Raw genomic sequence first — 26,445 nt, forward strand, 5'->3', positions numbered from 1 at the left:
CACTGTAAATCCATTTATTTACTCAAACAAACTGGTTATCTCAAAAACATTGCAACAAACTGTTGCTTGGAAATGAACAGGAATATTAAGAGTTGTAGGAAGCGCATATATGTAACAAATTTCTAGTGGAAAAGAAACCGTTCTAAAACCGATAACTTACCTTTAATAAGCGAGTGTCTCTGGAAAAATGTAATAATGCCAGAGGTAACCCATATCCACCCTCCAGAACAATGGATCTGTGTGTTTAAATCAGCCAGTTAAAGTGGTACAAGCCCTCCCAATGGCAAACCTGGAGCAAGTCACACAGCCCCTTTAAGTGCTGCCCACATTGCTGTCACCCCATCATCATAGAGCACAGCGTCTTTCAGAATAGTATTTTGTCTTTTATTATAGGACAAAGCGTTCTGTATTAAAAAGAATGGAGGTAGGGTGTCTGTCACCCCTTTGGGCCCCCCTTCCCCAGGCAGTGTGTGGGGGGGGGGGGACTGGAGCAAATAAAATTAAAGATAAAAAATAAACAAAAAAAGTATTTCCTTCAACAAGCAACTTGCTCCTACGCACAGGGAGAGCTTCTGGTCTTTGGGGTTTTTGATGGGACCCTGAACCCCATCCACTAAGTGAGGGGTGAACCCCACTGCGAAGCAGCAGCAGCAGCACCGTATTATCTGCCTTTAGGCTTGTGCAGTCACAGTGATGCCTCGCAGTTCCAGGATTCTCCTGTGACATAGATCCTTTGCTTATCATCCTGGGCTTCCTTTCAGCTCTGCCGAGTCTTTCCCGGGAAATCATTTGGTGGTGTGTCCAGTGCCTAAACCCAGGTCTCTGCTTCTAGTTGGGAATGTTTGATGTGGGGTAGAAGCTCCAGCCTCCTTAACATAATAAATATCCAAATGAAAAGCATAAAACAGGGGTTCTGTTATTGCTGAGTTATCTGCTGGACAAATAGAGATGGGTGAGAGCATTAGTATAAAACAGTTAAAGGAGAAGTAAAGCCTAACTAAAGAAGTAGCTAGAAATGTTGTACATGATGTTTTGTGCTTCTGTACCAGCCCAAGGCAACCACAGCCCTTTAGCAGTAAAGATCTGTGTCTCCAAAGATGCCCCAGTAGCTCCCCATCTTCTTTTCTGCTGATTCACTGATTCACATGCTCTGTGCTGCTGTCACTTACTGAGCTTAGGGACCCACTCACAATATACAGTACACATAGAATAGAAATGTCACAATATAAGGCTGATTAGTCATTAATACACATAATTACTACATGGCAGCACAGAAACCAGTGCAATTAGCATCAGAATTGAATAATCAGCAAACCTGTAGCATCAGCTTATATTACAGGGAAGCTCATTTTCTGCTGGATAATTAGTGACGAGCCCTAAGCTTAGCTTCTCAACAGCCAATCAGAGCCCACTGAGCATGTGAGTGTCACAGACACTTTCCAAGATGGTGACCCCCTGTGACAAGTTTGAAGTCCTGGATCATTGCTGCTATTGACAAGCTCAAACTTTAGCCTCGTGCAATTAGTTCACTGTATAAAATGTGGCATTTTTAGCCCTATTCATTTTTAGGGGTTACTGTATATACTCAAGTATAAGCCGTCCCGAGTATAAGCCGAGGTACCTAATTCTACCTCCAAAAACTGGGAAAGCTTTTTGACTCGAGTAAAAGCCTAGGGTGAGAAATGCAGCCTGGTAAGTTTCAATCAAAAAATTGAGGGTTTCTGCTCCCATTGGAGGTGCCGGCTTCTCATTTTTGGACGCCGACGACCATTCTTGGATGCCGGCGACTATTCTTGGACGCCGGCTACCTTTTTTGCGCTTGACCTGAGTATAAGCGGAGGTAGAGTTTTTCAGCATACTTTGGGGGCTGAAAAACTCGGCTTATACTCGAGTATATACGGTAGTCTTTTAAGCAGTACAAATAGGGTACAAGTGCAACAATGCAAGACAGAGAACCTTTACCTGCTGTGGTTGGGGTTCGCCTCCTCTGCTTGCCAGCCGGCTCAGGATGTTCCTCTCAGACATCTGCAATCGCACAGCCACGGGAGGGATTCGAGCGATGGTGGCTGGGAGACGGGTGACATCTGCCTTCATGTCACTTAGAAGTTCCTCCAACTGCTTCAGGACTGGGGAGAAACAAATGTTGGAGCCACATCTGCACTATTCTTTCTACCCTCTTGGGGCAATTCTGAGCATGTGAATTAATAGCAAGAATCCTAAGATTTTTTTCATATTGCTGGCTAGTAGTGTCAGCTGATAGCAATTAGACAAAGGGCTATACAAAACTAATAAAGAGAGAAAAGGGTAAACAAGGGATGATTTAGAACAGGGGTGCCCAAAAGCTAGATGGGGATCTCCCAGTAGACCTTCAGCCAGTGATCAGTAGACACGGTCAATAAACAGCTTGTCTAAATCATCCTCCTGTTTTATGCTTTTCATTTGGATATTTATTATGCTCTGGTCAAATAAGAATTAGTTTGGGCACTTTTATTGTGTATACCTTTGTGTAGCACTGCATTTGCTGGTTTGTTCCCTGCCATCGACTCCTTGGAGAGGTGCTGGTGACTCTCTGCCAAACACTCAACTTCAGCAAATCGTGTGTTTAGAGCCATAGATGGATGGGAGGGGTCCTCAGACATATTCAAGTAAGCCGCTCGCCTGAGCTGCTCCTCTATAACAAGAGCCTGTTCCAAGAGCTGTGGATGGGGAATGGTGGAAATGTCAGATCCACAGAAATGCATGAGAGTGGAAATACCCCACCAGAGGGCTAATGAAGCAGAACATTTGGACAAACCTTAAATCTACGAGCCAAAAATTTGTTCTTTATCTCCAAGAAGTTGCCCCTGTTCACTTCTCCCTTGAAGGGTTCATTGAGGAGAGCATAGCGCACGTCACTCTGGCTGTCCTGCCAACGTGCATAACCGTGACTGTCTCAAAGCTCAGGAAAAGTACTGGCAAACAACATTCAAATGCACAAACATAATCATCTCACCCAGTCTCTCCCTCATTATATAGGTTGTAAATGTTCACACACACACTCCAGCTCAAGCAGATTTATGAATGAATATCATCAGATCCAAAGGATACGTTATGATTCCAGATAATAGCCAATAGTCATGTCTTCGGTGCCAGATCTCATAGGTCTTCTTGGTAACTGTGGCTGCTCTCTCTTCATTCTGCCACAAGGAGTGAAGTTCTGGGGGGGAAATATGGGGGCAACACATTAGTTTCCAGATCCAGACAGTACGATTTCTCCTGCATACAGTGCAAGATATATAGCTTTGTCCCTGCAACAATATATTTAGTCCTCCTGTCCCTTATAATCCTAATAAAATATATCTCAATCCTTCCCAGTGTGTACATTTTGATTACACTCTAAATAGAAATCCTAATTCTTATGATCCACAGTGCCTTCCACATTACCTGTAAAGCCACCATCTGCAATGTTGAACATGAACCTCTGTTTTGCAGCAGCAGCAGATGCTTTCTTGATTTTCTCCTCAGCCGTCTCTTTAGGTGTCTCGCCATTCTGGAGTGTAACTTCCTGTACGTCATCTGTAAATAAAGAGAGGCCATAGATGTAAACACAGGTTACACAGACCATAGAGACTGCCTGCAGGTTAAACATGGCTGCTTAGACTTTTACTCGCCTTTTATGTCATCCAAAGTGATCACCTCATCTACTTTCTCAGGCTCCGCTGTTAAAACAAAAACACAAGTGTCGGCACCAATCGATGCAAAAATGGTGACACATCACATCAGGCAATAAAACGAAAGACACTTACGTTTCTGGTCAGTTTCCATGGGCTCAGTAGCTGGTGGTGGCGGCGGTGAGGTTTTCTCTTGTTTTACCGGTTCTTCTTTTTTCTCTTCCGTCTGAGCTGCTGGAGACTGTGCGTCTGGAGTAGGTTGCGTTGTCTGGACAGAGTAGAAGTTTGGAACTTATTAGGCAAGAGAAAGGTAATCAGTAGTGCAATGTGCTACATAGGAGGAGAAGCTCAAGTTTCCAGACGACTTGAGGTAATACCCAGGTGAAAGAGGGGTTCTGCATGGAACAATGGCAATCTAACCTCGTTATTCTCCTCAGACTTCACTTCATTGTCTGTAGTTTCCTCTTTTACAGGGACCTCCTCACTTTTTGTACCGTCCTCTGCAAAACAAATGATATACATTAGCCACACAGGGAAAAAGCATGGCAGCCTTATTGTAACTCACCTTTTGTAATGTTCTGTCAAGCCTTTAAGGGAGTGCACTTTAACTGTGTGCAGCCCTCCTAAACAGACAGGGTCAATGTGCGTCCAGCCGCAGACCCCCAGTAATTCTGCACAGAGGGTAGGCAGAGCCAAGCAGCATGGACAATACAGATATTTCAACATAAGGCTACTCTAAAACTCAAATTAGTATGGAGTACTGAATGTGGAATTAGTTAACGGTCAATGATTAGAAGACATTGCTAATTACCATTGCTAGCCGGTGGAGCTGGGGTGTTGGGTTGTGTATCTCCTGGAGTTGAAGAAGTGGGTGTTTTGGGAGAGGGGGAGTCAATCTGAGAAGCCTTCTTGTTTTCCTCTGCTTCTGCAAGCTCTGGCATGCTCCAGCGCCCATTCACATGTTCAAATTCCTGCACCTGTGGGAAACAAATCATGTTAGCACCAAAAGAACAGCATTTTATTTCCTGTGACAACCCAAGCAGTGCTGTGGAATATTCTCTTTTGAATTCAAATGTACCAGCTCAGAGCTGGAGTTAATAAAAGAAACAGGGTCAGACCTCAACACTGAACTAGTTTCTCAGATACATCAAAAAAAATACATTAAAATGCAATCTATTATATTTTGTACAAAGCTTTATTGTGATTGAATATAAGAAATGCACAGCGCTACCTTTTTGCGAATCAGAGACATTACGCCAATCCGTGTCAGCACATGCTGCCGAGAAAGACCTTCTCTTGGGACCCCGTCAGCAAAAGTTTCTGCTCCATCTGCCCCAGGTTCACAGAGGTGCCGCATGAAGAGGGATACATAAGCCCTTAATAAAATGGAAAAAATGAGTATAGAGTAGAGCACTGGGGAAGTCTGGCTAAAGGGTAAGTCAGACTATATAGACCATGCAAATAACTGTCCCCTTACTTGAATTCCTTCTCAGATTTTCCACGCAGATCTCGGACAAGCCACTGAGTGGTAAAGGCATCCTTAGGGGGCATCCCATAGCGCATGATGGCATTCAGGAAAGCCTTTCTTTGCCGGGCATTGAATCCAAGCACCTAAACAAGAAGGACTTATGTTAGGGCATTGTATGATATCCATAGAGAAGTGGTTCTCAAACTGTGGGCTGGGTGCCCTTGGGGTTGGGCTAAACCAGTGAGTGGGCCCAGCCTGAAGGGCATTTAAAGTAAAGAGATTTGGGAAGAATGCCTATTTGCTCTGGTAGGTTGCGTTTAGTCATGTTTAGTGAAATTTAGGGTAAAAGTCTTGGAAATATGACTGAACAGTTCCATATTTTTATTTTTTTAGATTCGTACTGTTCAGTTTTGGTCCATGAAGGGGAGAACAAAACACCTTTGCTCATAATGTTTTATTGCTCATGACCATACAAGTCGGTGCATCTTATATGATTATTTAGTGTGCAGTGTATACCTCTATATTGCCACCAACACGAGCCAGCAGAGGAGGAAGTGGCTTGTCTTTGTCATTCCTCAAACCTTTCCTGTTTGGTCGACGAGCAGCTGTTAAAGAAGGACACAAACCCAAAGGCATTGAGATTAGAAGATGTATTAAAAAAAGGGGGTGGTCTGAAGATGGGCAAAAGATACAGAACCAAAGTAAAACAAGGCATTTGTCTGCAGAAAGGCCTTACCTTCCGATCGCTCGTCAAAATCTTCATCTCCTTCTTCTGAAGCCACTGAGTAATCGGACTGATTATCTGACTGATCATCTTGCCAATCTGCGTTAAGAAGCAAATATTGATGAAATTGTTAAATACATAAAAACATGGCATGGATAAAAGCCTTACCCTAATCCAGTGATTCACAAATTGTGAGAATAGCCCTCCAAAGGAGAGAGAGAGAGAGTTGTTTCATTAAGGACCAGCATGAAGTGCAATTAGAATAAGATTTGTGGGGTAAAGACAAATCTTACGCTAAATAGCTTTGAGTCAATCATTTTATATTCTAGCTTTGCCTTGGCTCAAATAGTGAACCTCATGGGAAATACCTAAACTTAAAAAAAGAAAGTGAAAGCCACTGATCTAACCTCTGTCCTCTTGACTGGTATCATTGTAGTTAACTTGCTTGCGTATTCTCTTTCCTTTGCCCAGATTTCGGGCCAGGTCTTCTTGCTGCTGTTCATAGTGATGCCGGAGAAGTTTCTCCCAGTAATCAGGATCTACACTTTCTTCTTGTTTAATAATCTCACGGACCACTTCCTCCTCATCCTGTAACAAATCCATAATAAATAATTACCACCCCCTCAATACTTATTCTAGTAGGCTCATAAAGAATTAGTATTGTCTGTGCTAGTTCTGATCAGCCAACAATGTTTAGTTATTATTAGGGATGCACCGAATCCACTATTTCGGCCGAATCCTCCGCAAAAGATTTTGCATATGCAAATAAGGGATGGGAAGGGGCAAAATATACTTCCTTGTTTTGCGATAAAAATTACGAGATTTCCCTCCTGCCCCTAATTTACATATGCAAATTCTGATTCGACCAAATCCGAATCCCACTGAAACCCAAACTGAATCCTTGATTCAGTGCATCCCTAGTTATTATGCACAAAAGCTCTCCAAATAACCACTCCCAAACTCACCCCCATCTCCTCTTCACGGACCACATACTGTGCCACCTTGAAGGAGCTCAGATATTCGTTCATTCCCTGCAATTCTGCATCTTCAATCTCATCCTGGTTCCGGTCCAATAGACGAGAAATGGCCTTGTCATCGTAATGGATGACACTGATCTCCTCTCCTTCTTTGTTTTCACCTATGAAAGAATATCATTGATCAGAACCAGTCACAGTGAAAGTTATTTGGCATGGACTGGCGAGTTTAAAGGGTCCCAGCAGTCCAATTAAAATCCTTTGAAGGCTGCCTATACTAGTTATAGAAGCAAAATTAATTTTAACAACCCACTGCAATTAACTCACCTTCTGTAGCTTCGTCTTTAAAAAGTTCCTCGGTTCCAAACTTGAGGATATCATCAAGCTCCTGTTTGGACATGGAGCCAGTTTTTGATCCCAGGCCAGGTCGTACCACCAGATGAGTGAGCATCATCTTCTTTTTCGCAACCTGAGTGATTCTCTCCTCTACAGATGCGCGTGTCACAAAGCGATAGATCATCACCTTTTTGTTCTGACCAATACGATGAGCTCTGCTGAAAGCCTGTTCAAATAAATAATAATAATTCAAAGACTGCACAGACTATACAGTTCAAAACGGAAGCACAGCAAAACCATTCCTTACCTGAATATCATTGTGAGGATTCCAGTCAGAGTCGTATATGATTACAGTATCTGCTGTTGCCAGATTAATTCCTAAACCTCCAGCACGAGTAGACAGGAGGAAACAGAACTGCTGCGCTCCAGGAGCTGGGAAGAAAATAAATCTATAGGATAATCATATTGTAGAACAAAGAGCATTCGCATAAAAGTGTAGCAGACCTGTAATAATCAAGTAGAAAGAGACATGCATCAGTTATCCAGAAAGCTCCGAAATACAGGAAGGCCGTCTCCCATAGACTCCATTATAATTAAATAATTCACATTTTTAAAAATGATTTCCTTTTTCTCTGTAATAATAAAACAGTAGATTGTACTCGATCCCAACTGAGATTGAATTAATCCTTATTGGAAGCAAAACCAGCCTATTGGGTTTATTTAATGTTTGCATGATTTTCTAGTAGTTTTAAGGCATGAAGATCCAAATTACAGAAAGATCCATTATCCGGAAAACCACAGGTCCGTTTCCCCATTGAGCTTACCATTAAAACGATCAATTGCTTCCTGGCGCATGTTCCCTGTGATTCCTCCATCTATTCGCTCATATTTATATCCTTCATGCTCCATGAAGTCTTCTAGCAGGTCCAACATTTTGGTCATCTACAAACGCATGAAAGGGACTTTGAGTATGAAAACACAATACAGAGAAGGAAGAAAAACACTTAAAGGGGCCGTTCACCTTCCAAACATTTTTTTCAGTTCAGTTGTTTTCAGACTGTTCCCCAGAAATAAAGACTTTTTTCAACTAGTTTCAATTTTTTATTTTTTACTGTTTTTCCAAAATCTAAGTGTAAAGTTGAATGTTCCTGTCTCTGGTGTTTGAGTCGGACAGCTCAGTAATTCATGCGCAGACTCTAAACTGTTACAATTTAGCAACATTGAGTTGATACATTTCTCAGCAGCATCTCTGGAGTATCAGCAACTATTGTATCAATTCTAACAGCTGCCTGTAATGAAACTCAGAGATTCTGCTCAGCAGGGACAAAGATAAGAAATGTATCATTTATAACAGTTTATGGGGTCGGCGACCCCCCGTCTCAGGGCTGCTTCCGAAGGTGGATACAAAAAAAACCACAAAACACTTTACGCTGTGTTTATAATGCAACACTCCACACAGCAACAGTTAGTCGTATTTAAAAAGATATTGTTTGATTTTTGATGATTTTTATGGTGTTGTTTATATTTCTAAATGACACAGTTCACATTACAAATAATGCACTCTAATACATAAAATAAATTTGCTTCAGTAATAACATTTTTGTAGCTGCAATATTGGTGTGTAGGCTGCCGTCTCAGGTAATTGTACCTGGCCCTGGGCTTTCAGAAAGAGCCAGCACTTCACAATGGAACTGCTTTCAGATATGCTATTGTTCTACTCAATGGAACTGAAGGAGTTACAACTTGGGTTTGCCAGACTTAGATCTTTACTAGCCAGTGCTGTTCTCATATCTAGCACTAGTTGAGGAATGGGAGCATTTCGAACAATGCAGGTATCAGGGAGCAGTTACCTGGTTACATTCCCATTGTTCTGATGATGGGCTGCTGGTGGAGAAAGGGAGGGGCTGATATCACATGACTGAGGGCACATGGGAAACTAACATGTCTAGCCCCATGTTCGATTTCAAAATGAAAACAAAAAAATCTGTTTGCTCAGCTTCATACCTGTGAGAAGATCAGAACTCTGTGTCCATCTTCCTTCAACTTGCGAAGCATCTTTTGCAGCAGGAACAGTTTCCCAGCCCCCTTAATTAGGGCACTGCCATCGTACATGCCATTGGGCATCTTTGGTGCTTCCTATAATCGGAATCATGCAATCAGTGGCCAGATTATGTGGTTGTCTGATCCCTTGCTCCATTAACACTCCACCCACCCCTCCTAGCGCTTGAAGATGTCATTAAAAAAACAATAATAATTGCAGGGAAAGGAGAGGCCTGAGGGATCATAGAATTATGTAAAAATAAAAGATTTCTGCTGACCTGCCATTATAAACAGCTTCCCCTCACACACTAAACGGGAGCATTGTCTTAGCACAAACAAACATTATGAATGTCTTTACCATGGCAGCCACAGGGAAGAGGTATGGATGGTTGCAGCATTTCTTAAGATCCATCACAACATTCAGCAATGACACCTGATTGCCACCTCCTCGTGTATTTAGCGCATCAAAGTTTCTTGTGAGGATAAACTTGTAATATTTCCTGAGGAGGAAAAGGAAATGAGTATGGGGGGAATCCTACAGTACTGGAGCAATGAGGGTGAGGGTATCGGCAAGTATTTTAAAGGGTAATGTATCCATTCAGTTATCCATCAGTAGCCGGGAACTTTGCACTTACTTTTGCATAGGGCTGAGCTCAACACGGACAATGAGCTCTGTCTTCGATGGCATATTCTTAAACACATCGGCTTTCAATCGGCGCAACATGTGAGGACCAAGCATGTCATGAAGTTTCTTTATCTGGTCTTCCTTTGCAATGTCGGCAAACTCCTCAAGGAAACCCTCCAAGTTACTACAAAAATAATGAATGGACATTGTGTCTTTGGGGTGGATATTGCCTTTAATCTTTACAGGTCGATTTCTTCATTGGCTGTTCCCCATGTCAGTGAGCAAACATTCAGGGGAGATCAGCTTTATTTAATGCAGACACTCTCCCATGGACCAGTTCCTAGGACAGCAGCTCTCTCTTCTGCCTCTTTATAGCTTTATGATGGGTTCCAGTGTCGGACTGGGACACCAGGGGATCACCAAAAAACCTTAGACCAGGGGGCCCACTCTCTATTATTCTTCCTCTCCTCACTCAACCTCTGTTCTCCTAATCTCTTTTCATTACATACTATAATCTATTATTCCATATAATTAGTCTCTTTGTTCTCATAGAAATGGAGAATGGCTATAAAATAGGCCAAATGTTTAGCAGCATGAGGGGCTACTGACATCTTGGCACAAAGCTTTGTAGGTAGACTGAGGCAAATGCTTGGTAACCTTTACAGTCACTGCGATCTACAGGTATAACTAATATCTGGCTAGTACTGACAAATATTAGAAATGCACTGAATCCAGGATTCGGTTCGGGATTCAGCCTTTTCCAGCAGGATTCGGCCGAATCCTTCTGCCTGGTTGAACCGAATCTGAATCCTAATTAGCATCTGCAAATTAGAGGAGGGGAGTGAAATCCTGTGACTTTTTGTCACAAAACCAGGAAGTAAAAAATGTTTTCCCTTCCCACCCCTAATTTGCATATGCAAATTAAGATTCGGATTCGGTATTCAGCGGAATCTTTTCCCTAATAAATATCTTTGCGTTAAATGCTTAAACATATAAAGACTCAAACATTCAGATTGGAAATGCAGTTTGGAATTGGAAATTGCATTGAAACTGCAGTGATGTTACATACTTGAAACGCTCTGGAGTGAGGAAGTTAAGAAGATGGAAGAGCTCCTCCAGGTTGTTCTGCAGGGGCGTTCCCGTAAGGAGAAGTTTATGTTGGAGAGAATATCCATTCAGCAGCCTGAAAAACTGAGGGGATGAGGGGGTTGTGATTAAAGTGAGGTACAAAGAATCTATGAGATGGCTAGATCACGTGATAAGATCAGTTGTCTTTCACTTCATACCTTGGACTGATTGTTCTTTAGTCGATGCGCTTCATCCACCACCAGACAAGCCCAATCAATTGAACCCAGCACAGCCATATCAATAGTGATCAGCTCATAGGATGTGAGCAAAACATGAAACTTCACAGAGGCCTCTTTCTGTGGAAAGAAAAATAAACGGTATGTATAAAGAAATGACTTCCACATACTTATCTGATGATTTCTCAGGCTTTTCTAACTCAGACACACCTTCATGCGAGATGCCTTTTTACCCCCACGTATGGCATTGTCTTCAAAGGAGAATTCGTTTTCTCGGATGACCGCGCGGCTATCCTTGTCTCCAACGTACGTAACCACATACATATCGGGCGCCCACATCTCGAACTCTCGCTCCCAGTTAATAATGGTGGAAAGTGGAGCACTTACCAGGAAAGGCCCTTTAGAGTGACCCTTAGAGATAAAAGCAAATTCAAAATATTAAGAATGAGGCAAAAAGGACAAAGCAGGTAGAAAGAAAAAAAAAAGTAGGCAGGGATTTTAGGATTACCTCTTTATACAAGGAGTAGAGAAAAACAGCAGTCTGAACGGTTTTGCCCAAACCCATTTCATCTGCCAGAATGGTGTCTGTGCCTTGAGCCCATGAAAAGCGCAGCCAGTTCAAACCCTCCAGCTGGTATGGGTGAAGCGTTCCACCAGTAGAATCTAGATATTCAGGCTGACGGTCATATTTAACTGTAGGCTGAGAAGAAGAGGGAATATGTTCAATTCAAGAAAGAACAGGATCTTTTGATCTGTCAAAAGCTTTAGCTTATAAAAGTAAAAGAGCAAACACTGTTAAGAGGGAGAACTCGATGATCAGACATAATGTTACGTAACTTACATCAACAGCAGGAGTGTCAGGAGGGCGTTCTAGCTTTCGAAGCTTAACTTTCTTCGCCTTCTTTCCAAGTCGTCCCTCATCTCCACACATCAGTTCCCTACAGATAGGGTAAAGACAAGGGAAAAACTATAAACATACATGGAGACATGATATTTGCCTTGCTACTAGCAGTGGGACATTTTTATATCACCAACCTGTGATTCCAGTAGGCCTGCTTGTAGATGTCATAGTCCTGAATGTCAGATTCTTCAGATTCCCATGATGCCTGATCATATGGCAGATCCCTCCACCTAACCAGGTAATGGATGTAACCCTTCTTGTCGACACTGAGGAAGAAAAGGTTAATGCATCTAGAAGCTGTATAGATGCTACTTTATAGCATTTTTGGTAGTTACCAAGAAAGTTGTCATTCATAAAGAAACCTTTTTGTTTTTAATTACCTGTGATTCAATACACGGTGAACCATCGTCCACTCTGGCTTAATTCCATACCGGTAGAATTTCTCTTCCATTTCAAGATATTTAGGATCTTTGTTTTTCCTCTTGCGGCTCTTCTCTTCTTCGTCTCCCAAATAGTCTCCTGCGGGAGGGTCATCCATGTCGTTTTTCCTTTGATAGTTACGGAACATGACTTGACAGTGCAGCTCCAGCTGTAGACAGAAAATCTCACACTTCAGAGGCTTGATAATAAAAACGACCTTATCTGTGCCCATTTCAAGTAGTCACACAGTGCAGCCCTATTCATAGTAATTAAAAAGCCTTTGGTAGGCAGATACTGCCTGCAGATACACTGCCCTTCCCTTTTAAAGATAAAATGCCCCACAATCTCCCTACCCTTCAATAAATGGCAGACCGATATCCCAGACCTCACAGTGGTGGCCAAGTTCTGTACAAAAATAGATATAGGGACATTTTCAGCTATGGCCCAATATTGGCCCAGTATTGGCCCTGGGCCAATATTGGGCCATATCTGAAAATTTAAGTGTATTTTTGTAAATGTAATAAAATTTTGCCTTTTTAAATTTGAGTGTGCAGTCCCTATATCTATTTTTGTACTGAATTTTTGGGAGACTTTATTTGGGCGGTCTTCATGGGACTAGCACCTCACTATTGAATTAAGATTGGGTGTGCGCTTTTTAAAAATCTAATTTGTGGCCAAGTTCTGGACTGAAGTTATGAAGCTTTTAGCAGATAAATTAGACTTTCCTAGGTTGCTAACACCAAAGGTGTGTATCCTAGGGGGTCTTGGGTGATCTCATAACCACTAACCATGCCAGAACCATATATAGAACCCTCGTATGCGATGCTAGGAAAATAATTGCAATGGCGTGGATGGGGCCTAAACCCCCATTATACAAAAGTGGATCACAATGGTGAATCAGAATTTACCTCTTATCAAACTTACATTATTAGCTATAGGCTCGATGAAAAAATTCAAAAAGAACTTGGAGCCCATGGTGGACTAAGCGGTTAAACCCTAACATGAGCTAAAACACTCAGAACTGCATATCATGAGTGTACAGTTACTTTATCTATGGACACAGGCATGGATAATCTTGACAGTTAATTAGTGAGAGGGAGGAGTAAAGGTGGCCATACACGGGCAGATAAAGTTGCCGATATCGGTCGTTTGGACCGATTTGACAGCTTATCTGCCCGTGTATGGAGGCTTCCCGATAGATATCTGGCCACGATATGGATCGGGAAGGTTGGATTTTTACCCGACTGACCCGTCGGAGACGCTTGGCGCATCGTAATTCGATCGTTCGAATTAAACCCGATATAGCCATGTAGTTTAGTGGCATATCGGGGAAAGATCCGCTCGTTTGGCGATGTCGCCAAACAAGCAGATCTTGGAGTCTATGGCCACCTTAAGACCTCAGATAGATGAACAGAATCCTATGCAGTGCCCAAGTTGACAAATACCAACCAAATAATTGAGTGAAATACTAATTCAATGTATATCGCTTTCCCCTTGCTGTAATGCCTACTATACACATTCAATGACATGTTTTATGTTAGGATTATATGTTTTAATACAATAAAATTTTACCTTAAAAAAAAAAGATAAAATGCCCCTGTTATGGCAGCATGGTCAAGTCTCTGAAAAATGCAGCTCTGTAACAGTGTGACAGGGAATGGTCCTTACCTGCAGTTCAGTCACCCAAGAACAATGCAGGTAAGACATTGCATGCCACTTGACAAAGAATTCCCTTTCTGGACGGCCTTCCAGCGGTTTGGGGGGTGGTGCATCAGGATCAGCAGGATGAAGTACTGGAGTTGCTGGAGGAGGCTGTCCCCATTTCCAGGTCAAGATCTTCTGTATTTTACCCTTCAGCGAAGGACACTGTGCAAAACACAAACAAGCGTTTAAGAAACACTGTCATAATGAATTTAGTCATTCCATAAGGCAGGAAAAAAGTGATACTCACAGTGCATCGAGGGCACAGCCACTCTCCATTGGGAATTTCTGGTAAAGGAGGATTGAGACAATGGATGTGATAAGAGGAAGGACAGACATCACAGCAGAGTAGTTCCCCTCCATCCTTGCATACACGACAGAACTCCATGTGAAGGTCTTCTTCTTCTGGGTCACCCACAGTGTCATCCAGATCATCATCTATTTCAGAATTATCCTCCTTTGCTTCCCACTGGACACCCTCCTTTTCCTATGATGAAGACACAAATATTTCATTTCCAGCATACTGTACATCCATATGTATAGAGGTATCAAGTCATTCTCCAGGTCTGTATGGGTATGTGTAAATATATGCACCGGGGGTCAGATGGAGGGGTAGAACTTGATGCTCTTTTGTCTTTTTCAGCCAAAGTAACTATGTTCTTATTCACAGACAACAACGAATTGCCATTCCCACAAATTATTTGAGATATCCCTGCCATTCAATCGAGGGCCAGCAATACAGATTGAGAAAAGAATGTCCAAGATACAATGATAGCACAATGGGCAATATACTAACAAAAAGGATAATAAGGTGGGTACTGGGTACCATGCAACAGCCTCACAAGATTTCTAGTATTTTCACGTTTCCATTAATATGGAACTCACACAATGTGGGCAGCTCCACTTGCCCTCTGGGGCTTTATCCATGTCAGGGTCGAGACAAACCATGTGATAAGCACGGGGGCAGGTGTCGCACAAAATAATCTCTCCGCCCTGTTGGCAAACTTCACAATAGTCCTGGTGATCCGTCTCATAGCCATCGGCTCCTCCTCCAGCACCCTCATCTTCTAAGGAAAAACAGCATTAAACTCATCTTTCCAGCAAAAGAACCTAAAGCTCAACTGCTGCACATGCCATTCCCCGTTTTCACCTTTCTTCTTCTTCTTGGTGGCCTTAAGCTTCTTCCGGCTGCTTTTACTGGTGGATCCATCAGATACAGAAAGGCTGTTCATACTGCCCTCATCATAGTCTGAATCTGCACCCATATCCTCTTCTTCGCTCTGTGGACAGGACATTAGGTTTTAGATGAAGAATCAATTACAAGTTGCATCTCATGGGCTGTAGTCCCTCCTGAACAAAAATACATGTGCCTACCACATAAAACTATAACCACTTTGAGGTACTCACGGAGGAGCGTTTGCGCTTTGAACCAAAGCCTGCCAGCTTGATTTTAAGAGGTGCCACTTTTTTGGCCTTAGGGGCTTTCTTGGTCTCAGGAGGACGAACAACCTTTGGTTTCTTCCTGGCATTGGGCCCTAAGGGAGGAACGTGAAGACATCATTCAGGAACTACTACAACAGAGTTAAAACAAAATATCATAAAAGTGCCACCACAAAACAAGACTCTATTATCATTAACTACATACCCACATGTGTAGAACTGGGAACACTGCTTTACAAATAATTTCATAATTGTGGACAATATTATTTTCAAGACCCACAGGAGAAGGAGCAAGTACCCTGCCACTAACCTTTTCCTTCCTTGGTCTTGGCTTTGCGCAGTGGAACTTCAGTCACTGGAGGAGGTGGAGGAGGCACAACGACCTCTGTGCTGGCAACCATACTCTCCACCACTGCAACTGCAGCTGCTGCAGCGGCTGCAACGGATGCCCCGGAACTGCCCTTTAAAGGATTGTTGGTGCTGAACTCTCTCCACTTGGCTCCTAGCACCATCATCATCTTGGAGACTGCAATCTTTGGGTTCTTGGCTGCAATGAGTGGCCTAAAAAGGAGGAAAAGTGTGCAAGTCAGAAAAAAGAATGGAGATGGGTTGGGCAAAAATAGAGGAAACGGCAGAAAGGCAGGACAAACCTAACAAACTGACTAAAGGCTTTGTAGTTGGTAAGAGTACGATAATCATCTTCAGTGAACACATGACCAATATCCTCCATGCCCCAGTCATCTAGAAGCTGTGCAGAAGACTTTGGCTCCTGAAAAATACAAAGATGAATTGTTAAGTAGGCAACAACACTAGTCCCCCAGTCATGTTCTGTGACACCCCCTGTATTTGGGTGGGATATCCTACGTCAGGTATGGGATCTGTTATCCGGAAAGCATTTATCCAGAAAGCTCTCAGACTCCATTTTTTCCAAATAAAAATTTTTATTAAAAATTAATTTCCTTTTTCTCTCTGCAATCCACCTCAATTAGCTGCAAGCTCCATTAGCTCCAACATGTTAGGCAAGTTGAATGCTTTACTGTAAACAGACCTTGGAATCATCATCGTCCTCATCATCTTCATCCCGCTTGACCTTTGACTTTTTCTCCCTCTTTTGAGCCATCTTCTTTTTCTTCTTCTTGCCAGGGGTATAATTACTGCCTTCACTATCAGAGTGAATAGGTCCCCCATTATCATCTCCATAATCATTACCTTCCCCTGAGCTATCGTCCATATCCTAAAAAAGAGAGAGCGAAAGAGAGAGAGAACCTGAGTGCAATGTAAACAGAATATTTTTGCTCCAGCACCATGTCTGCTCAGGTTTAACATGCCAGAACATAGTAATCCCGCCGTGTCACTCACTTCTTTTTTCTGTCTTTTCACTTTGGTGGTTTTAGATTCCTTAGCTTTTTTGGGTTTCTTTTTCTTCTTTATCTTGGGAGTCTCCACCTCAGAAAGGTCTTCATCAAGGTCATCATCATCTTTAAAGAGAGATTAGGGTATTAGTAGCAGAGCAAGTGTGGCCCCACTACAAATTCATTAATGGATTAATGGTTGACCAGAAAGGGGTAGATAATTAGGGATGCACCGAATCCACTATTTGTGATTCGTCCGAATTCCCGGTGAAAGGTTCAGCCGAATACCAAACCAAATTTGCATATGCAAATTAGGGGTAGGAAAGGAAAAAGCTGAAAACATTTTTTTGTGACGAAAAGTCACGTGATTTCCCTACTCACCCCTAATTTACACATGCAAATTCGGATTCGGTTCGGGCAGGCACAAGGATTTGGCCGAATCCTGCTGTAAAAGGCCGAATCCTGAACCGAATCCTGGATTTGGTGAATTCCTATAAATAATACAAATGGGTGGGTTAATGTTGGTTGTTAGGCGATGGGGCGTGTTTTGGGGGAAGAATGGGCTTACACCCAAGGAGAGCATTAGCTTTCTATATTACTTGACTCTTGAAGGGCATGTAAAGTCTAAAATAGAATAAGGCTAGAAATGCTGTATTGTGTATACTAAACATAAACATGCACTTACTGCACCACAAGCCTAATCAAACAAATGATTTATGCTTTCAAAGTTGGCGACAGGGGGTCACCATCTTGTAACTTTGTTATACATCTTTGCAAGACTAAGACTGTGCACATGCTCAGTGTGATCTGGGCTGCTTAGGGACCATCATAAATGATCAAAACAGCACAAGTCAAATAATATCTGCCAGAAGCTGATACACAAGACTGATTAATAATCAGAATATACAGACTGCACTGGGTCCTGTGTTGTCATGTAATCTAATGTGGATTTTATAGTTTTTGTATTGTTTAATACAAACTTTCTCCAACTCTGCAGAACCAGTGGCTGCAGCAAAATAATCCTTCAAATAGAATCCCAGTTTATCTGTTTAAATCTGGCTCCATGATCTTTGTCCCTGCAGCTGGAGTTGGAAACAGTAAAGGGGATGTAAAGGCAAAAATAAAATCCAATACAAATCTCTACACAGTCGCCGACTGCTCTACAGGGAAACAAACAAAGCTGCTTGAGTTCTGCATGGCTGGGAAGTAAGTCGAGGGCTCCCCCTGCTGTTCATAAGTATGATTGTTTCCCCGCAGAGCAGTTAGGGACCGTCTAACAATTCCTATCCACAGCAGTAAATGAAGGGAGAATTTCACTTCATACAGCCAGGTTTCTAGTAAAAACGGAACACATTTATTAATTAAAGTATATTGGAGATAGGTTTCTTTTTCATTAAATTAAAAATTGGATTTTATTTTTCTGCCTTTACATGCCCTTCAAAGGGATTCTGTCATGATTTCTATGATGTAGTTTTAATTTCTAAATTACACTGTTTACACTGCAAATAATTCACTCTACAATATAAAATGTCATTCCTGAACCAACAAGTGCGTTTCTTTTTTTTAATTATAATATCGGTGTGTAGGTGCATCTCAGGTCATTTTGCCTGGTCATGTGATTTCAGAAAGAGCCAGCACTTTAGGATGGAACTGCTTTCTGGCAGGCTGTTGTTTCTCCTACTCAATGTTACTGAATGTGTCTCAGTGGGACCTGGATTTTTACTATTGAGTGTTGTTCTTAGATCTACCAGGCAGCTGTTATCTTGTGTTAGGGAGCTGCTATCTGGTTACCTTCCCAGTGTTATTTTGTTTGGCGGCTGCTGGGGGGGGGAGGGGGTGATATCACTCCAACTTGCAGTACAGCAGTAAAGAGTGACTGAAGTTTATCAGAGCACAAGTCACATGACTTGGGACAGCTGGGAAGTTGACAGTATGTCTAGCCCCATGTCAGATTTCAAAATTGAATATAAAAAAATCTGTTTGCTCTTTTGAGAATTGGATTTCAGTGCAGAATTCAGTGCGTTTTCCATTAGTTTCAGTGGTAATGCAGTTTATTCGTATTTACGCCTGGCTGTTCTTTTTTGAAAACGCAACGTAAAAAATGGTCTTTCTCCTAAGGAGAAATCATTTTCTTTTAAGGGTTACTCTGTTGTAGGGTTATACGATTAGTGCTGGAAATCAGTTTACTAAATCCATTACAAATCACTTTATTTTTTAAAAGAGTGGTTTACTTTTAAGGTTACTTTAATGTGCTATAGAATGGCCAATTCTAAGCAACTTTGCAATTGGTTTTAATTATATATTTTTTTTAATGTGATAATTATTCACCTTTTTCTTCTGATGCTTTGCAGCTTTCAAATGGGTGTTGCTGACCCCTTCTAAACAGTAAATGCTCTATAAGGCTAAATTAGACCCTGGAAACTGCAAACTGGAGAGCTGCTCAATAAAAAGCTAAATAAGTCAAAATTCACAAATAATAAAAAATTGAAACCAATTGCAAATTGTCTCAGAATATCCCTCTCTACATCATAATAAACATTATCTCAACGGTGAACAACCCCTTTAAGGAGCTAACCACCCTCCAAAACGTCATAGATTTGTACCAATCACTGCCATGATGGACAGTTTCCCAATATGAACCGTATGGAATAGGGGTGCACTGGCACCTAACTACAGTTAAATGATTTAAAGGGGAACCGTCACCCAAGAAAATTATTCAAATTCCTATTTTATCACATTAGTCAAGCAAAATAAACTTTAATTATGCTGTATACATTATTTGAATCTTGTTTCCTTCAGTCTGGGAATTCATAATTATAACAAGCAGGCAGGAGCCATTTTGTGGACACTGTTATTAAGACAAGTCTTGTATCATCTCAGAATCTTGTTTGTGCATCAGAATGTGGGACCCAATGTCCATCCCCATGTCCTGGTTACACAATTAAATGGTGAAGAGATTGGGGGGAATGTGGGGAGAGCAGTGACATGTAGGAAGTGCTGAATGGAAAGTGAAAGTAATTGCCTAAGGCATAGAGGAGGGGCAGACAATATTTGATTGACAGCTGAGATTTTTAAAAGAGTTTACAACAGCTATGAATGCTTTAATAAAAAATAGAAATTGGATTTCATGTTTAATTTGAAAAGGACTTTTCAAATACAGATTTGTGTGTCTGGGTGACAGGTCCACTTTAAAGGACAAGTAAAGTAAAACTAAATAAGTAGGTAGAAATGTTGTACATGATGTTTTGTGCTTCTGTACCAGCCCAAGGCAACCACAGCCGTTTAGCAGTAAAGATCTGTGTCTCCAAAGATGCCCCAGTAGCTCCCCATCTTCTGTTCTGCTGATTCACTGCACATGCTCTGTGCTGCTGTCACTTACTGAGCTTAGGGAGCCACTCACACTATACAGTACACATAGAATAGAAATGTCACAATATAAGGCTGATTAGTAATTAATACACATAATTACTACATGGCAGCACAGAAACCACTGCAATTAGCATCAGAATTGAATAATCAGCAAACCTGTAGCATCAGCTTATATTACAGCCAGGGAAGCTCATTTTCTGCTGGATAATTAGTGACGAGCCCTAAGCTTAGCTTCTCAACAGCCAATCAGAGCCCACTGAGCATGTGAGTGTCACAGACACTTTCCAAGATGGTGACCCCCTGTGACAAGTTTGAAGTCCTGGATCATTGCTGCTATTGACAAGCTCAAACTTTAGCCTCGTGCAATAAGCACAGTATATAAAACATAGCATTTTTAGCCACATTCATTTTTAGGGTTTAGTTCTCCTTTAAGGTGGCAAGGGAATATGTGTATATACACCATGGCCTACGACTATCACAGGGCTACAATTTCTCCATTCATATTTAAATATGGTGATGGCAATATTCATGCCCTTTAGGCATTTGCCGGGTCGAGTTGCAGCAATTACAACAAAAGCCGGGGACAAGCAGGCCACGTGGAGGGGGAGGGGAGACGGCAATGAAGAGGATCAGCAGCTCAGCCCACCATAGAGGTGGCACAGGGGACACAAAGGAGGGGAATCCAGTACATATTGGCCCATTACAAGAGGAGAGAGAAAGCTGCACACAAGTGATCCGAGTGCAGGAGAAAGAGGAGGGGGATTGGGTTGGCCATAACCAGGCAGAGGAGGGGAGGGGCTGTCACACATAGTCCCGCCCACAATGCAAAAGAAACCAACAGCAAGGTAAAGTGGGCGGGGCTGCACTAGATTTGACAAAGACACCCCATAACCTCCCACTATGCACACGCAGGCTCAGAGAAGGGAGGTGTATGTATGTGTGTGTGTGTGTGGGGGGGCAGCTTTTGTTTCTTTAGGACAGTTAATGGCTTTACTTTTCCACTCTGATAAGATGGCTGTGCCCCCAGCACTGTGCGTCACGACTACTGCAGGAAGTAGCCCCTCTTTAACGCCAGACACTTCTGGGGCCACTGTTTACATTTTACACGCTTTCCACAAGCCGAGGTACAGCGTTTCCAACTGCAGTAAATATACAACAGTCCCCTGACTGTATATACACACTGCAACCAAATGCAGTCAATGTTCAACTATAACTCACCACTTGTTGTAGCTGCTGCTCCCCCTGCCAGGGACCCAGTTATAACTCCAAGAAACACGCTGCAGCACTCCGAATCCTGTACATACTGAATGTGCAAGTGACCAGCAGTATTACAAGGTGGCCCCCAATTAAAGGCACAGAGACATCAATATTTACAATGGATGCCCCCGTACAACACTGGCTGGATCCCTAGGAACAATGCATTTTACCTGCTGTGTGGCCTTCTATGTTATACACAGTACAGCTCTACATACATACCATGTGCTGAATGTAGGCCCTCTACATAGAATAGATTGCCAAATAGAATAGATAAGTGTGTGTGTGTGTGTGTGTGTGGGGGGGGGGGATGTGATATTTAGGTATGTCAGAAGCATTCCCCTCCCCCACAATTCAAGTCCACGTATGTATAGAGTCTGCTGTAGCGACAGCATTAGCTGCATTATTCCCCTTCCAGGCCCTGCTATATTAAAACACTACTACTAATTAAAGGGATTTATTTGTATGAATATTTAAAAATAAAGTCCTGGAAGGTCAAAACAAAACCATAACCAGCACTTTAACTCTCTGTAATACCACCCCCCCCCATGAACAAAAAAGGCTATGCAGAGCTATATACACAAATCCAAGTCCAGGTGCACAAGATCCCCCAACATAAGCCCACAAGCAGTCATTTTAACCAACTAAATCAATATGTTCCTTTGTATTCTGTAGAATGCATGTGATATTATAGTTTTAGTGAGTCATGTGACAAATGACATCACTACTCACCGTTTATAAGGATATCATTTACAAGATTATCATGGCTTTTGTGTATTATATAGTGAATAAAGTACCCCCTCATGTAAAATATAAGGATATTATTAGTTACCGAGGAGTTTCATGACCATATAAAAACACGAGGCCGAAGGCCGAGTGTTTTTATACAGGTCATGGAACTCCGAGGTAACTTCTAATATCCTCATATTTTACAACTGGGGGTACTTTATTTATTATAATACACAAATTTTAGTGAGTCATGTGACAGAAATGACATCACTACTCACTGTTTATAACTGATGACATCACTACTCACCGTTTATAAGGATATCATTTACAGGATATTCATGGCTTTTGTGTATTATAAGGATATTATAGTCACAGAGGAGTTCCATGAACATATAAAAACACGAGGCCGAAGGTCTAGTGCTTTAATACAGGTCATGGAACTCCGAGGTTACTTATAATATCCTCATATTTTACAACAAGTGGTAACTTTTATTTATTATAATACACACGTTTTAGTGAGTCATGTGACAAATGACATCACTACTCATCGTTTATAAGGATATAATTTACAAGATATTCATGGCTTTTGTGTATTATAAAAGTACACATGGGGAAGACAAATCACATAATAAATATACACAGAAATCATAATAGGATAAAGAGCTTAAGGGTAGGATTCTTTTCGACGCACTGCAACAAAACGCCAGTGTCAAATCACATGCGACGGAAATAAGCATTGTCGGACGGTGTTGCAGCGTTGATCCGACACGACTGTGGGATTCAGACGCTGCATCAGACGGTCGTGTTGCGTCGGATCAACACTGCGACTTCATCCGGCATGTCCATTACTTACCTTATTTCCGTCGCACTCGATTTGACGCTGGCGTTTTGTTGCTTTGATCGCCTACCTAAGGGTAGGACTACACGGCCGACTTCAATGCGTTTCCGTCGGATGCGACAGGAACAAGGTAAGTAATATAAAGTCGGATGGCGTCTCAACGGTGATCCGACGCGACACGACTTTCTGATGCAAATGCTGCGTCAGCATCCGAAAGTTGTGTCACATCGGATTACCGTTGCGACACCATCCGACTTTATATTACTTACCTTGTTCCTGTCGCATCTGATTTGACGCGTGATTTTTATTCGCCCAACGTTGGATCCGATGGAAACGCATCAAAGGCGGCCGTGTAGTCCTACTCTAAATGCTATGTGGTAAGAGCCATAGTGGGAAGCCATAGTAGGAAGGAGGTCCCTGGCCGTAGAGCTTACAATCTAAGTTTGTAGCACCCAGATATATATAATTTACAGGAACCCAGATAGCCAGAACAATGTACACACCCCATACAAAACAATGCACAGGCTGATCCCAAAACCACCAAAATACACCTTTACAAACAGCACCAGACACAGCATTTGGCCATAAATAAAATGACTGACAGCCAATCAATTCTGTGTATCATAAAGGCCACAGACCATTTGGGGGCTACCCTTATACCCATGATTAAACATCAGTCCCAAAGACGACACAACGTATAAGAAGAATATAAAAACATAGCCATGTTGAACCTTTCTCTCACATAAAGCAGACATCATGTGGGGCACATCTATGTCCTGAGTCCAATCCCCCTCGTTGTTATTTACACTACCCAGGCAAACTCAGCACTGAGCCCAGAGTGAGCCCATCAGAACCAAACTCTACACACAATGATTCAGGAAATCACTTTATTTGGCTAATAAAATAGGCACAAGATTACACAGGTGCGGCTTCCAGTGCTTTTACCTTGATGAATGCTGCTGTTGAGCATCACTTCAATTTCACCATCGCTGCCGGGAGAAGAAGGTCCCAGGCTGGAGGCCATGCCCAGGGAGGAGCGGCAGTAGGTGGCAAGAAGAAGCAGCAGAGAAATGCAGCCGATGTTTGAGGTGAGGGCTCACTGTGTGGCACTGGATAGGGTGCTGCAAGAAAAAGACAAATGTGTGAGTACAAGCTCATTTAATACATGGCTCTATCCATAAATCCATGGCAACCCAACCAAAACCAGGGGCCGGGCCCATACTGATGCTCAATGAGAAGCCATGCCGGCCAGGTAAAGCCAGAAGCAGCCGACATCACAGAGCCATAAAGAGGTAACATAATGAGCACATAATACAGTAGCAAAGGAATGGGAAAGAGCCACAATACAGCGGCTCTCCAGCAGTTGAACTACAGCTCTCCTCAGTTGCCAAGGTATGTTCTTTGTTTTTTAGGCCAACAGCAAAGATCTAGAGTGAGCTATGGGAATACATAGAAGAGCACACTATGGGGTACAATACAATACACACATACAACAGATCCACATTAGAACTGTAAGTACACAGGACACACAAGAGTAGGGCACAGGTAAGTGTTCCGGCCGAGCACATAGACATGTATGGAACCCACTGTGACTCTACACAACTCAATATTCTCATGGTTCCATTGTGTCAACACACAAGACAGTGTTGGTCCAGTAATGAAAAATGGGAGATCCTGGTACCAGGGGTTCAGGGGGTGCAAATACATATCAGGCACTGGGGGGGGGGGGGGTCTGTATCAGGCTGGTACCTTGAGCTGGGGGGACTCATGACACATGGGCCTGTATCTGGGGGGGCACAGGAGCAAGTAAATAAGGTCCTACTGAAGATAAGGAATATTGGAGGAGATCAGGCCAGACACATGGGATTAGTATCAGGTCAGTACTCGGGGTCCATATGGGTCAGTATCAGGTCAGTACTGGGGGTCCATATGGGTCAGTATCAGGTCAGTACTGGGGGTCCATATGGGTCAGTATCAGGTCAGTACTGGGGGTCCATATGGGTCAGTATCAGGTCAGTACTGGGGGTCCATATGGGTCAGTACTGGGGGGGTCAGTATCAGGTCAGTACTGGGGGGGCATATGGATCAGTATCAGGTCGGTACTGGGGGTCCATATGGGTCAGTACTGGGAGGGTCCACATGGGTCAGTACTGGGAGGGTCCACATGGGTCAGTACTGGGGGGTCCATATGGGTCAGTAATTGGGGGGTCCATATGGGCAGTATCAGGTCAGTACTGGGGGGGTCAGTATCAGGTCAGTACTAGGGGGGTCAGTATCAGGTCAGTACTGGGGGTCCATGTGGGTCAGTACTGGGGGGGTCCATGTGGGTCAGTAATTGGGGGGTCCATATGAGTCAGTACTGGGGGTCCATATGGGTCAGTACTGGGGGGGGGTCCATATGGGTCAGTACTGGGGGTCAATATGGGTCAGTACTGGGGGGTCCATATGGGCAGTATCAGGTCAGTACTGGGGGGGTCAGTATCAGGTCAGTACTAGGGGGGTCAGTATCAGGTCAGTACTGGGGGTCCATGTGGGTCAGTACTGGGGGGGTCCATGTGGGTCAGTAATTGGGGGGTCCATATGAGTCAGTACTGGGGTCCATATGGGTCAGTACTGGGGGGGGGTCCATATGGGTCAGTACTGGGGGTCAATATGGGTCAGTACTGGGGGGGGTCCTATGTGGGTCAGTACTGGGGGTCCATGTGGGTCAGTACTGGGGGGGTCCATGTGGGTCAGTAATTGGGGGGTCCATATGAGTCAGTACTGGGGGTCCATATGGGTCAGTACTGGGGGTCAATATGGGTCAGTACTGGGGGGGGGTCCTATGTGGGTCAGTACTGGGGGTCCATATGGGTCAGTACTGGGGGGTCAGTACTGGGGGGTCAGTACTGGGGCCGGGGCAGTATCAGGCTGAATTGTCAGGACACAAAAGAAACACAGGGAACGTGAGTTGCAGTTCCAGGAGCAGCTACTGGAGGTCCCGGGAGTTGTAAGTAAGTGGCCGGGGGACAGCAGGACGGACACCCCGTGTCACCAGCAGCCCAATTCGGGAATTTACACCCCGGAACTGAGACCCAGACCTCGGGCCCAGCGAGACACAAGCCCCAGCCGGACTCACACTAAGTTCCTGAATGTTCCTGAATGGCCCCCACAGCCCCTCACTTACCCGCTCCACATACACTGCCTCTCCCGCTCCTTTCTCACCGACACACCGGCAGTGATGCTACAAACCCCGCCCCTTCCCTTGCCCCCGCCCCGTTACCATAACAACCAGCGCGTTGCCGGGGAGATGGGCGGCCCCTGACATCCCATAATAACAC

At 43.2% G+C, this 26,445-nt stretch overlaps 1 protein-coding gene and 1 non-coding gene across 5 annotated transcripts; both read right to left on the reverse strand.

Annotated features, from left to right (window-relative positions):
- Nucleotides 1-26,445, reverse strand: LOC108697348 (chromodomain-helicase-DNA-binding protein 4). Of its 4 annotated transcripts, none has more exons than XM_018227301.2 (40): nt 26,292-26,445; nt 24,071-24,246; nt 16,943-17,061; nt 16,632-16,817; nt 16,234-16,352; nt 15,894-16,144; nt 15,551-15,678; nt 15,294-15,423; nt 15,029-15,207; nt 14,394-14,630; nt 14,111-14,308; nt 12,403-12,611; nt 12,157-12,288; nt 11,963-12,059; nt 11,630-11,821; nt 11,332-11,532; nt 11,104-11,241; nt 10,887-11,008; nt 9,828-10,001; nt 9,551-9,692; nt 9,157-9,288; nt 7,977-8,094; nt 7,460-7,584; nt 7,144-7,378; nt 6,808-6,980; nt 6,250-6,430; nt 5,855-5,941; nt 5,635-5,723; nt 5,128-5,261; nt 4,882-5,026; nt 4,462-4,627; nt 4,071-4,150; nt 3,786-3,918; nt 3,651-3,698; nt 3,424-3,555; nt 3,088-3,196; nt 2,795-2,927; nt 2,501-2,696; nt 1,963-2,126; nt 1-934 (listed from the first exon to the last, which is right to left on the reverse strand). In XM_018227301.2, the coding sequence occupies exons 2-40, from the start codon at nt 24,147-24,149 to the stop codon at nt 917-919; spliced, it is 5,631 nt and encodes a 1,876-aa protein (XP_018082790.1). In that variant the 5' UTR covers nt 24,150-24,246; nt 26,292-26,445; the 3' UTR covers nt 1-916. The 4 variants fall into 4 exon arrangements, with proteins under 4 accessions (XP_018082790.1, XP_018082791.1, XP_018082788.1 ...); XM_018227302.2 differs by having other exon boundaries at nt 1-931; nt 15,029-15,210; XM_018227299.2 differs by having other exon boundaries at nt 15,029-15,210.
- Nucleotides 4,223-4,359, reverse strand: LOC121396657. The gene has a single exon (XR_005963104.1).

This window comes from Xenopus laevis, chromosome 7S (assembly GCF_017654675.1).
Source record: "Xenopus laevis strain J_2021 chromosome 7S, Xenopus_laevis_v10.1, whole genome shotgun sequence".
In the NCBI taxonomy this organism is placed as follows: Eukaryota; Metazoa; Chordata; class Amphibia; order Anura; family Pipidae; genus Xenopus; species Xenopus laevis.